Below are 12,548 nucleotides of genomic sequence, written 5' to 3'. Positions count from 1 at the left end.
ATAGTAGCATCTGTTGGGCAAGCATCGATTGATCCCCTTAGGCGACAAAGCACTCTTAAGATTGTCTCGAATCCTCCAAAAAAAGAGGAAGTTCATGCTACCGTTGCACTGTTCTTTTTTCATGATCGCATTGCATTCAATATTGCGAGGTCATGATATTTTAAAGCAATGCGCAAAAAGTTTACGGAGTATGGTTCAACTTATACTCCTTGCTCAAAGACCTTGTATACCACATTGCTTGAAAAGGAAAGGCAAGTGGCGGAGCAAGCACCTGAGAAAACCAAGCGTGCATGGCAAAAGACAAACAAAAAAACCAAAAAAAAAAAAAAGTTCATGTCCGGTAGTAGTAGGGATAGCCCCTTTAAAAAGCCTTTGGGTCTACCTACTCATCTCCCATCCATTACCTAATCAACCGCCACCTCCCCTTTTTGAAACAATCAGCGTCATGCTTTTTAAAAAAAGCATACACACACACAAAAACAAACAAACAAAAAAACTAAAAGAAAAGTTCATTGTGATTCCATCCGCCTTTACAAGACTTGGTAGACCACTAGGCAGTCGACGTGCACCCTTTGTCCGATACCCTTGCCTCTCTGGAGTGACCACCTAGACTCCCTTGGTAAGATAGCCATCACCTCTATAGTCTAGGTAGGCCATTGGGCAACAACCGTGCATCCTTTCTCCGATGCCCTGGCTACTTTGGGGTGGGATGCCTTAGGGTAAAAAAACCTAGAAACTAAAACACTTTAAAAAAAACAAAAACCCTTGCGTTGGACTTCCTTTTTAACTCAATTTTTGGGCCTAAGAAGGTATATTGAGCTAACATGAGCATTACATGCTGGCTTAGCCACTTAAACCGTCCCAAAAATGCTTAATTAATGAAAACCCTAAAATGGCGCACAATCCGAGAGAGTTTTAAAATGGGTACCTTCTATAAATAGGTAAGCTACCCTCCATTCAGCCCAATCTCGTTTTTTGCAAGTTTCAAGCCCTCTAGCTTCGTGGCCCACACCCCGTTCGTGAAGGGAATCTCATCTAAAGCGGCCCATTGCAATCTACATCAGTCTGGTGCCTGTTTCCTGTGGGCCTTGCTGTGTTTGGGGATCCATTTAGAGTATGACACACAATTCAACTCATTACCTTTGTCTTGGTCCTTGAGACACACAAGTTTGAGGTTCAGTATTCATTCACTACATAGCGTGTTTGCCGCATGAGCACTGTATTTTCAATAGACATTCAATTCAATATTCTCTATGTTCATTGTCTCTAAGTTACCCTAACCCTAACTCTGTTCTATCAGTTTGTGCTTTTATCATACAACTCATTTTGTGTTTTCTGTCTTTAGAGCATTTCTTCATAGGCGCTTGTTCTCTACTGTCCACCCCTTCTGATGAATATCTTAGTTCCAATTTGCTGTTCATCAACTGGTGCTTGCATCCAACCCTTCTTCATCAGCTGGTAATCGGTCCTCAGCTCCCCAAACCCAGCATTTGCTCCCAAGAAACAATCTACAGCCTGCTGGTGGCTGTTTCCAACCATGGACGTCTATCGAAGTTTTCGTACCTTGTGTTTGCTGCTGCCAGCAGGGGGTTTACTATCTGCATTTGCTGCATTGCTGCTGATATCATCACCTACAAGTTTTGCAGCTGCTAGTTTGTCGCCTATGTATTCCAAATATTTTTCAGCTGCTGCCCACTACTGTCCTAGATGTATTCGAGCTTGATCCAAATTCTCCAAGTCTGCCTTTGGTGCTTCCATACACATTCCGAGGTTGTCTACTACATTTCGGGATCTGTACAGAGCATGACACACACTCTATCTCATACCCTCTGCCTCAACCCTCGGTCCTTTAGAGACACAAGAATTCGAGTTCCAATATTCACCTTGCATAGTGTGTTTGCTGCATTGAGTATTATATTTATTCATTTATCTTTCATTGATCTTCATTGTTCATTGTCTCTAAGTTACCCTAACCCTATTGAGTTCTTTATTAGTCTATGCTTCATTGTACGATTGTATTTATATTCTTTGTTCAAGTATTTCTTTACATCCTCGAGCTTTGCCTTAGACAATGCACCTTCAATTTGCTACCAAATTGAAGTACTTTGAAACTCGTAAATATGTTTTCCATAGACCCTAATCGTTGAGATGCATTTGCCCTAAGATTGGGTGCTGAATTTAATGCTTTCAATGGCTGAAGACTGCACTTGCATGTCTGGAAACATTTTCCCTAATATTTACCCTTAAACTTCAATGATTTGGAGACCCAAAAGAAGGGGCAAATTGGGCATTTTGGTTGTAATGTCTTCAGCAAACAGTTTCACATCTAGAATGACTAATTTCTACAAACCCTACCCACTGATCTGGTATAAACAGCAAACCCTAATCCTGATCTACTGCAAAACAGAGTTTACATAACAAACCCTAATTCAGATCTGATGTAAAACAAAGTTTGCACAACAGGCACTCACTTTTTATTTGCTATTAAACACAGCTTGAACAGCCTCTGAGAGAGCAAGAAGAAATTAAGAATTGATTCCCGGTTGTCCAATACTTCGCGATGGCTACAAAACACTCTCTTCCTGCTCTTCACTATGAAAACCAGCAGGCATGCATCTCCTCCTGATTGGGGACCTCCACATGCAAATTCAAGCTGAATAGCCTTTTGACCCTCCCAACACTAAAGTAATAATAAATGAATACTGAAAGGGGTGCCAATCTTTGGGGTCTATTGTGTGTTGCCTACTATTCAAGAGCATTCTAGCTCTCCTATTTGATGAGTATTTTGTGTATTTGCCAATTTATTTCATGTGTCTAAGTGAGGTTTATGATCACTGCTCTTTAGACTATTTTTCAGGACCGATTTTAGTGACACGCTATTCTAAGCAACACTCAAATACCTCTTGAAGATGTGCATTGCTATAGAGACTGCCTTCGCCCATAGGGTGTGAGAAGGACCTCGATGATCCAACATCAAATAGGTCATCTCCAAGATGGTTCCATTCCATCCCTCTACACTCCATCTTTATCTTGTGTTGCTTCCAAACAAGTACTAGATATTTGGCTTTCCCTAAGAAAGTCGTCCTCATAGGTCCACACAAGTCAATATACACCAACTCTAATGATGTAGAAGCCCGTTCGGTAGTTGCCTTTGGTAAAGGATGGTAACATTGTTTGCCCCTTGAACATCTAGAGCCTAAAGAAATGATGGAAGGGAAATCCACTAGACCCTCAACAACTCACTTCTACGATGTGTGTTGTAGTGAAATCTCACCTGACGCACTTCTAAGTTGCCTGTGGTTTTCCATTTCCTCTCTTGATCATAAGTGTGCCTTGTATAATGTCACATTATAGACACATGCTCCAAAAGCCAAGCTTGTGAACATCAAATTTGAAATACTCACAACAGAACATGCTATTGATTGGTCAAGTTTACTAGGTATCGGTATTGTCATTGATAGCCTGTAGTGGTTTAGTTCTATTCCTGGTCTCCTGTAGGATTCTACTGACTCCATGGGACACAACAGAGCACTTGCTAATGCCCAAGCACTCCCTCGGAAGGGCTCAAATGTAGAGTCCGAAGAGTGTGGAGGAGAGAGGACATCCTTGCTTCACTCCTGCAGTAGTAGGGACCTCATCCCATAGTCCTCTTAGATATCTCAGTTAATCAACCACCCTCTCATATAGTACATAGATACCCCAAATCATATCTAACGGTATCTCTAGTGTCTGCAACCATAACAATAGTTTATCCCATGGAACTGTGTCAAAAGCTTTGCGGAAATCCTTAAAGCAGCAACAAAGTGCTTCTTTCTCATCTTCACTTGCTCCACCATAGTCTTGAGGATGAAAATGTGATCAAGTGTAGAATAATGGAGTTAAAACTCAAGCACCCGTAGTGAGCATGCCAAAGTAGCCCAACAGCCCGACAAAGATATGGTTGCTAGGGTCGTGAGCTTATAGAGCCCACCCTCTTGTGTACCTACCCATAATACATCTCTACTGGTCTTGTGCTTGACAACAACGGCCTCCTGAGCAAAGACCACATGAGTCTCCATCTATGTGAATTCGTGAACAGTGAGAAGGTTAAGCCTAAATCTAGTACATAGAGGACTTTGGCTATGTCCTATCTACCTAGAAGAAGGAAAATATTTCCCAATCCTTGAACTAGCACCGATCAAACACGTCGTTCCCAACCTAGGCCAGGATTTCCAAGTACTAGGATCCCAACTACCTATAGATAACAATGATGAGATCTTTGAGGGGAGGAAAGCCATGAATAGAGGTCAGAGAGCCCATATTTCCTATCGAAAATCTAGTTGGAACCAATGGTGACGTTGCAACCCCTAGAATGGAGGTCCTGGATGCAATCCCTACCATATGCATATGAGAATCCACAAGACAAGGCTTCTCCAATGAGAAAGAAGCAAGAATAGTGTCCCCAACCTCAAATAGATAAACAAAGATGGACTTTATTGTCATGGCTGGTCGGCACGGTAGCCTTTGAATCCTTGGTACCATTCTTGGCTCCATGCATCAAATGGGGATATTCCAGCCAACATTTGTCTTCATGGTGTATGCCTTATTCACATCAATCTTCCTTTTCACTTCTCATCCCACTTCTCCTACTACTCCTTGTTATTGCCTTTCTTCTCCTCCTTATTGCTCCTTTCCAAAGACAACCTAGCTGCAAAAGCAATACTAGTAGTATTGGCTCCGCTGAGACTAGCCTCCTTGTCTCTAGCATCCTACTCCAATATCATCATCAGCACAAGATACTCCCATGTGATGGTCTCTCAAACTTTGAAGGTAAGGAGAAAGGTGTAGAAAACATCATGTTTTCAAGACGAAAGGTGTGCCAAGGGTGTCATAGCCATATCTTTAGTCGATATTTTCTTGCTGAGGGATGCAAGCTCATCCTATATCTCCTCCATTTGGTTGATGCGGTCCTTCATAGTCAGGTAGTAAGCTACAAACTCATTGACAATCGATCCAATACAGGGATCTACCGTTGGATGGTGCATGGTGGCGATAATGAAGTCTTGTAAGATGAAGGTGTCTAAGATGCACTTCACTTTGCAAGAGCAAAGGGAGTAGTTGGAACCACCCAAACACTCCTCAGGAAGTGAAAGAAGAGAAGAACATGCACTTACATAGAGGGTGCCATGATGGCCAAGTGAGGACCTTGAGTAAGAGCCCTCCTAGAAACAAAGAGAGGAGGAGGTGATTGAGCCAAGTACACTTCGAAATATGCTCTAATCATTTTTCCCTAGCAAATTGACCATCTCTGTTGGATTGCTGATCAAACTTTGGTCTTCTTCACATTCATCCCCCTGATCTTCTCGATTGTGATGGTCTTCCTGGCAATCAGCCTGACAAGAATGTCAGACTTCAGACACACAATCTGCAGCTTCATTGGTCATCACCATCCTCATCAGAACCATCAGCCCAAATGAACTGGCATGCCATCTATCCTTCCAGAAATATCTGCAAAACAGACAAGCGCACATAGAACAATGCTGTGTATTGATATTTTGCTGCACAGATAGAGAAGAAATCAGCTACAATGCTGTGTTTTGATGCAAAATGGCATGTAGATGCTCCACAATCACTGGACCAGTCACGAACAATGCCAAAAATGCTGTGTTTTCAGGTTGCCATGCTGGACAAAAGCTGTCACCAGTCGTTCAGTCTTCAAAGGTTGCAAACGCAAGAGACCTGGGTGCTATTTCCTCTTTGCAGATGCTCTGCGCCCTCTATTTTTAGCTCTGACTAAAGCACATTAGCAAATAATTGGAGGCCACTATAACAAGGTAGTAATGAGGAGAAAGGTAGTACAACCACAACTTTGAATGCCAACAATGAGGAGAGATGCACATAAGCTCACAAAATAATGTGACATATGCTATAGTATTGGCCAACCCAATGACAAGGATGTGATGCCATTGACCTCTACGCATGCTTAGTTTCTACGTTTTGGTAGCATCACTACCACAATTAGTCAAGGAAGTGACATAGGCTGTACAAGTGACTAAACATATAGTCACTATTGAAGCTTCACAAGCAACACAAATGTAGAGTTGTATGGGTGACATCAATAAATTGTAATCAATGCATTTAGTTTTACATACTTGCCATATTCAATACTATGTCCGCATTCGCAATGTTATCAACAATGTGTCTCCATGGTATAAATCCATACTGAGCTGGATGCAAGCCCTCGTTTGAAATATTTAGACTTTAAATTCTTACCTACTAGCATGTTGGGAAAATGCTTGTAAATGACTAGCATCAGTTCCACGGGTCTCTTTAACATGAAAGCCTCACAAAGCTCCTTTTAAACAGCAACCCGACAACACCACACTTCCATGAAGCAAGCAAACAATGATTTTCCCAGAAAAGCTAATTATCTCAGGTAAATTGTAGGTGGTTGTTGCCAATCTAATTACTCAACTGGCTATCCTGACTCATGCAGTATTCCAGCCTTCCTGGAATTCTACTACAAATAAAAGGAGGATGAAAAATGCTTATTCGTCAAGTTCCAATTACCCCAATTTTAAGAAGCAGAAACCTCATGAAAGACATACTTGACGAACAGAAGCCTTCGATATCCAAGTCGGGGTCAGGCAAGGGGTGTTGTTTAAGGCATCATAAGACGTCACTTTTGCCTTGCCGCAATCCACTACAAACACGACATCATTAATAGTGATGCTTGTTTCTGCCAAATTTGTGGCAAGTACAATCTTCCGAACATTTCTTGGTGCAGGTTCAAAAATCATTTTCTGCAAAAGAAAGCATATACTTTTAGTAGAAAAACTAGAACACTGAAGCATTCAGCATCAATAGAGCAGTTGTTAACTGCAATTGCTCTATGCTATAATCATTTTTGTCCATTTGATGAGTCAAGTATGAGGTTACCTGGTCTGCACTTGCCATGGCACCGTGGCACAAAAGCATCAAAACGTTTTTAGAATCACCAAGAATAGGGTTCTGTTTTAGGTGGTCTCTTAAGGCATTGATATCCTCCCATCCTGTCATGAATACAAGCACTGCCCCTTCTCTTTCATAGTTGCAGATATGACAAAGCACAGCTTCAATGAGATTGAAACCCAAGCATTCTGGATTCCACTGAGAAATGGAGTATTGAGTTGCACCACTGTAATTCCTTAAGTCTGCTTTCACTAACGCACCCTTTGCAACCATATAGTAGCAGCATAAGCATTTGGAAGTCCAACTCAATAATAGTATGCATAATGATTCCAGCCAAAATAGGATAAAAGAAAGCATGTACTTACCTCAGCTAAATTAGCAACAGAACCTTTTTTTCGCCTGTTCATCTGTTGTTGTGTTTTCCACTCTTTATCTTGCCCGTAGTCATCTATTTGATTCTCATCACTAAATCTATAGCCTGTCATCTCTAAGATGTCTTCCAAGAAATGTATATTCACTGGATATGTAAAACCCTGTGCAAACAGCAGGACAAGATTCCTAATTTTATGTTTGGCAGGAAATATTATCAGTTGAAGATGACAATACCAATGTATTAAAGTAAGCAAAAGAAAGGACAAACACAGCCTAGTTAATAGCATCACACGTCAACAAGTAGACAAGAGTCTATATAAGTAAGAATTAAAAGCAACAATCTGAGACTATAAAGAAAGTTATCATGTTATTGTGAGGCTGTACATTGTCCATCACCTCCTCTGCTCTACTTTCTCTCACTGAATCCTTTGAAACAAATAACTTTAAGACATGTTAGTTGGAGGTCCTTCCCACCTTTTGCGGCACTCTCTCAGCTCTTTTGCATGTCCATGATGAGTAGCATGTCTAGGCAGCCTATTTTACTACATCCAAGCAGGCATTTTCAGCCACTTTGGGCAGAGCAGACATCTTCATTTCCAGTGGGTGTCATGGATGCTCAACCTAGAAAAGGCATGGTTCTCTCTTGCATTTTGAGTTTTTGCATTTTGTGCTTTACATTTTGCAATTTGAGTTTTGTGCTTTGTGTTTTGCGTTTAGGGTTTTCATTTATTGCATTATTGTCTCAATAATTATGTCTTAGTCGTGTTCCTATATTATGTGTTTCCTTAGTGCAAACCCTAGCATATCTTCATATGGTATCAGAGCCAACATTCTTTTAAAGTGTATCCTATGGTATTGTGGAGGCTTGGTTCTGTACAAGATACACAGACAACGCGAAACATCTTCTTCTTGGGATCCTGCAGTGTCTTTTCACGCTTCTTCATCACTGAAGGCCCTAAGGAGGCATTATGGACTTGACGAGGAAGGTGACGCTTCACCTTCACTTTTTTCTCCTTTTCCTCAACTTCATGACAAATAAGGAGTTTGGAGAATTCATGCGCAACAAATATGGTCCAACTTACCTCTCTTTTACCAACTTTTCTACTACATCTAAACCAATTGGTGAGGCTAGCCACCTCTCCGATCAAGCAAGACATACGACATTTGAGACCACTAGTGAACCATCTTCTTCATCTTTGCCACATCCTTAAGTCTTTCCTTCTTCAATCTTTTGATGCATTTACTCATACATACACCCTCATTGCATTGTTTTTCATTTAGCTTTCATTCTCTGTTTTATTTTGCTTTGGAGCATCCTGCTACTAACCTCTATTTTGCAAATTTTGATCTCTTTGTAGGGTTTTGTATCTCAATGTTGGTCTAACATGCAAGTTTGCGACAATCCTTCCTAGCCTGGAGGCATCATGTGTTTCACTGGCAATGACCTTTTGATGGATGTATGTAATGGTGGCCATATCCTTAGTCTTTCCTTCTTCAATATTCCGTTGCATTCACTCATACATACACACTCATTGCATTGCTTTTCATTTAGCTTTCATTTTCTGTTTTGTTTTGCTTTGAAGCATCTCACTACTGACCTTTGTCTTGCAAATTCTGATCTCTCTTTGTAGGATTTTGTATTTCATTGTAGGGCTAGCGTGCATGTTTGCAATAGTCCTTCCTAGCCTAGAGACATGGGATAGGCACCATTTTGTGCTTTCATCTTAGGAGTTTTGCTCTTCTACCAATATGCAAGCTTCCCCTCCCGAGGCAAATCATGCAACATCTCTCTTGATGCTACCATGGCAATGACCTCTACCTTGCTCTTCCAATTAGGGTGCTTCATCTTCATCTTTACCTATCATCATGGTTCTCGGCACCACACAAAAACTATCAAGCTCCTCTTTCTCCTTCGGCATTGACATCCAAAGTTGAGAGGGGATTCCGACCCTTTCATGGTATTCTACATGTTTTGGCACTTGTCTCTGATATTGGCCTCCACCCCCCACCCCAATTGTACCTTCTCCTTTGCATTGCATGATTTCATTATCTTTGTAAAGGGCACTTAGACAATTGAACAATTTCTCCATAAGGAACATTGTCCAAGTGGCACTTGTTGCATGCACATTCTCATCTTGTACCACACTACTCTATGCTCATCATCAACACCCTCAAGTGGTTGGGTTAGCTTGCTTGTTTTGAGATGTGTTGGATCTACCCATCCCTTTTCATTCTCCCCATGAGACACAATTACTGGCCATTGGCCAGCCAACGAGTATCCTTTGTCCAATACCTTGGCTATCCACAATCCATAGGTGGAGGATGTCTTAGCTAGGGCTGTTGCCCATTGTTGTCTACCATCCAGCACCTGCATTCAGCACTCCATCTGCTATTGGTGACTACTACCAACCTGTCTATATCAGTCAGCTGGCTGCTGTATTTTGCTGCTGACCACCCTTCCCGGCCTGTTCTCACCATTGAGCACCCAGACTCCCTGAGTTTACTACTGTATGATCCTTCCAGCCTGCATTTGATCATCGGAGCTGGTGACTGTCTCCAGTGCTGTGTCTTGCTGATCAGCCCTGTCCTACTACTGCCACATCATCATTTACTGCTGCATTTCAGTGCTGCAGCTATCCCCTGCTCATCTTTGACAAAATTCCACTACCTGCACTACCTTTCTAGCTCTTTTTCTTGCATGGCTTCTCTGATCCTAGCTCTACTTCCTCTCTTTGTCTTTTTCCAACTAGATTGATTTCCTTCTTGGATAGATTGCAGCAATTCCTCACCCACATCACTAGAGTGATCTCCTTCTTGGATAGATTGTGGCAATTCCTAGCCCACATCACTAATAGTAGCTTATTTTCCTAACTAGATAGAATTGTAGCATGTAGTAGCTTATTTTCCTAACTAGATAGAATTGTAGCATGTAGTGTCTCTTCTACCATAGCAACAATATGTTCAAATAGTCCCACAGCCATCATGATGCCTCTAGATAGTGTGAGGTTGTAATTGACTATGCTCTCCTTTGGTTTAGCCACAAAGGAGATTTGTAATTGAATATACCCTAGATCGCACACTGCCATTATTGAGTATGTTCTTCTTTGGTTTAGCCACAAAAGTTTTCTCCGCAAGGGCCCTATGGAGCACCTTATGAGCATTGGCAAGTGACTCACAAACTATCTCCATCCGAAAACCATCGTCAATCAATAATCCAGCCTTCCTAAGCTTCATTAGCTATTGCCTAACACCTTGGGAGGCTCGTTGCACCATTCTGGGATCTGTCAGAGTATAGCACACTCTTCCACTCATACTTTCTGCCCCAATCCTTGAGACACGAGAATTCAAGGGTCAGTTTCCACCTTGCATAGTGTGTTTGCCGCATTATGCATTGTATTTACTCATTCATTATTCAATTTCATTATCTTTTGTGTTCATTGTCATTGTGTTAACCCTAACCCTAACAATGTTTCTTTATAAGTCTATGCATTTGTCGTACAATTGTGTTTGTATTCTATAGACGAGCATTTCTTTACATGGTATCAAAGCTAGATACTCACTAAAAAAACTTAGTCCCTTTATCGAAAAGCTCCATCTTTGGAAACAAGAACTATTTTATAGGCCATTTTCTGCCTTAATATATCATTTTTTATTTCTTTCTTTCTTTCTCCATCTTCATTCTCAAGATTTGGGCAAGGACAAAGGCATAATAAGAAGAAAACCAAGTCACTATCTTTGCTTGAACAGAATATTAAATCCAATATTAATGATAGTTTGCGTAATCCTCAATTCATGAGTTTCTTTGTCAATTTCAAATCTTGTATGGTTGAGACAATCATAAAGGAAAAGAAAAGATTCAATTTGCGGCTCTAGATGCGACCGACCTAGCCTACACTTAGTGGACGGGTTTAGAAAATGATCATTCTACCCCAAAGTCTTGGAGGTACTTCATTCATATGTTACAAGGCTAACTACATCCTGTTCATTTCAAATAAGACGTAATTAAATATGGAATGGGATCAGCTCTACTAATGAAAGAACATGCAATCTGATGATTACACAAAGGTGTTTTGGGAGCTACTTTTGAAGGTTCAACACTTCACTAAAAACAACAACTCTGAAAAGCTAAGTAAGTTTCAAAAATGTTAGCATTTCAAACTTCATACTCCTCCTAATCATTAGCATTGTTCTAGTCTCAAGAAACTCATTGATAATGTTGAGACATAGGAAATGGAGCATAATGGCAACAAATCATTCCTAAAGAATAATAAGAAGAGGCCGATTGATCACAAGGAGGATTCAACCTTCAACCCCCAAAGAAGGATAAGAATAATAACAAAAGAAACTATCAAATTGAAAGAATATGAAGCTTGTACACCTCCAAATGCTCCTCAATTCTGCTTCAATCTATACCCACAAGCCAAGCAACTTTCTAAAGAAGACAAGCAATGCTTCATGAAAGAAGAGAAGTGTCTTAAATGTGGACAAACATGACACAGAGCGAAGCAATGTTCAAACAAAGGTCAAAGCAAGGTTTCTCACATAATACAATGGAGTTTTGGAGTTAGGGAAAATGGAAATGGCAATAAATAGACTTTCAAAGTTTCAACTAGTTTTGGAAACGGAGGGAGAAGTTTTCAATTTTAGCATTAAATCCATTCATTGGTACTTCTATACATCAATATCCACATGAATGTTCACTCAAATTTCACACAAAACTTCAACCCTTAATGCCACATAATTCATGAAGTTTGAATATGTTCCAACTAGTATCATACATGATCATTACAAGATTAAAGAACACAAAATATTGACTTACAAACAATGAGCATTAATTGCACAATAGGGCCGCAATCTGCGTAAATATTCAAAAACCGAAAAGACCATTAGGAGTACGTCATGCATAATAGCAAAATTATAGATCCCATGACCCAAATACCGATATCCAAACTCAAAACAAAGAAATGAATCATGATGCCAAGTGGCAAGTCCAAGAAACATAATAGTAGAATCAACATACATGTAACATCATCTAATCAAAAATCTATATGCATCTACCATCATAGAATGATAAATCATAGTCGATAGAACATGTATAATAACAATATGGCAAATGTCCATGCACCACCTAAGGACCCATGCATCATTTGAAGAAAAAGAAAGAAGAAGAAGGGAAGGAAGAAGGAAGAAGAACACCGAGGAGGGGGACAAGAACAAGGGGAAGAAAAGACTGCTACCTACGTGGA

General features: G+C 40.5%; 1 protein-coding gene across 5 annotated transcripts in view; it reads right to left on the bottom strand.

Annotated features, from left to right (window-relative positions):
• Positions 1 to 12,548, bottom strand: part of LOC148026362 (DExH-box ATP-dependent RNA helicase DExH3-like) — a 133,488-nt gene that overhangs the window by 57,796 nt on the left and 63,144 nt on the right. For all 5 annotated transcript variants that reach the window (XR_015692826.1, XR_015692827.1, XM_087690797.1 and 2 more), the window contains 3 exons: positions 7,296 to 7,463; positions 6,919 to 7,191; positions 6,588 to 6,782 (listed from right to left, as the gene is read on the bottom strand). Coding sequence is in view for 3 of the 5 variants with exons in the window: in XM_087690797.1 (XP_087546923.1) it covers positions 6,588 to 6,782; positions 6,919 to 7,191; positions 7,296 to 7,463 (636 nt within the window). In the remaining 2 variants the exon portion in view is untranslated. The remainder of the gene's footprint in view (positions 1 to 6,587; positions 6,783 to 6,918; positions 7,192 to 7,295; positions 7,464 to 12,548) is intronic.

Source organism: Lygodium microphyllum, chromosome 13 (assembly GCF_053477565.2).
Source record: "Lygodium microphyllum isolate KBCC chromosome 13, Lygodium_microphyllum_v1.1.10, whole genome shotgun sequence".
NCBI classification, from domain to species: domain Eukaryota; kingdom Viridiplantae; phylum Streptophyta; class Polypodiopsida; order Schizaeales; family Lygodiaceae; genus Lygodium; species Lygodium microphyllum.
This window is presented reverse-complemented; position numbering and strand designations above follow the sequence as displayed.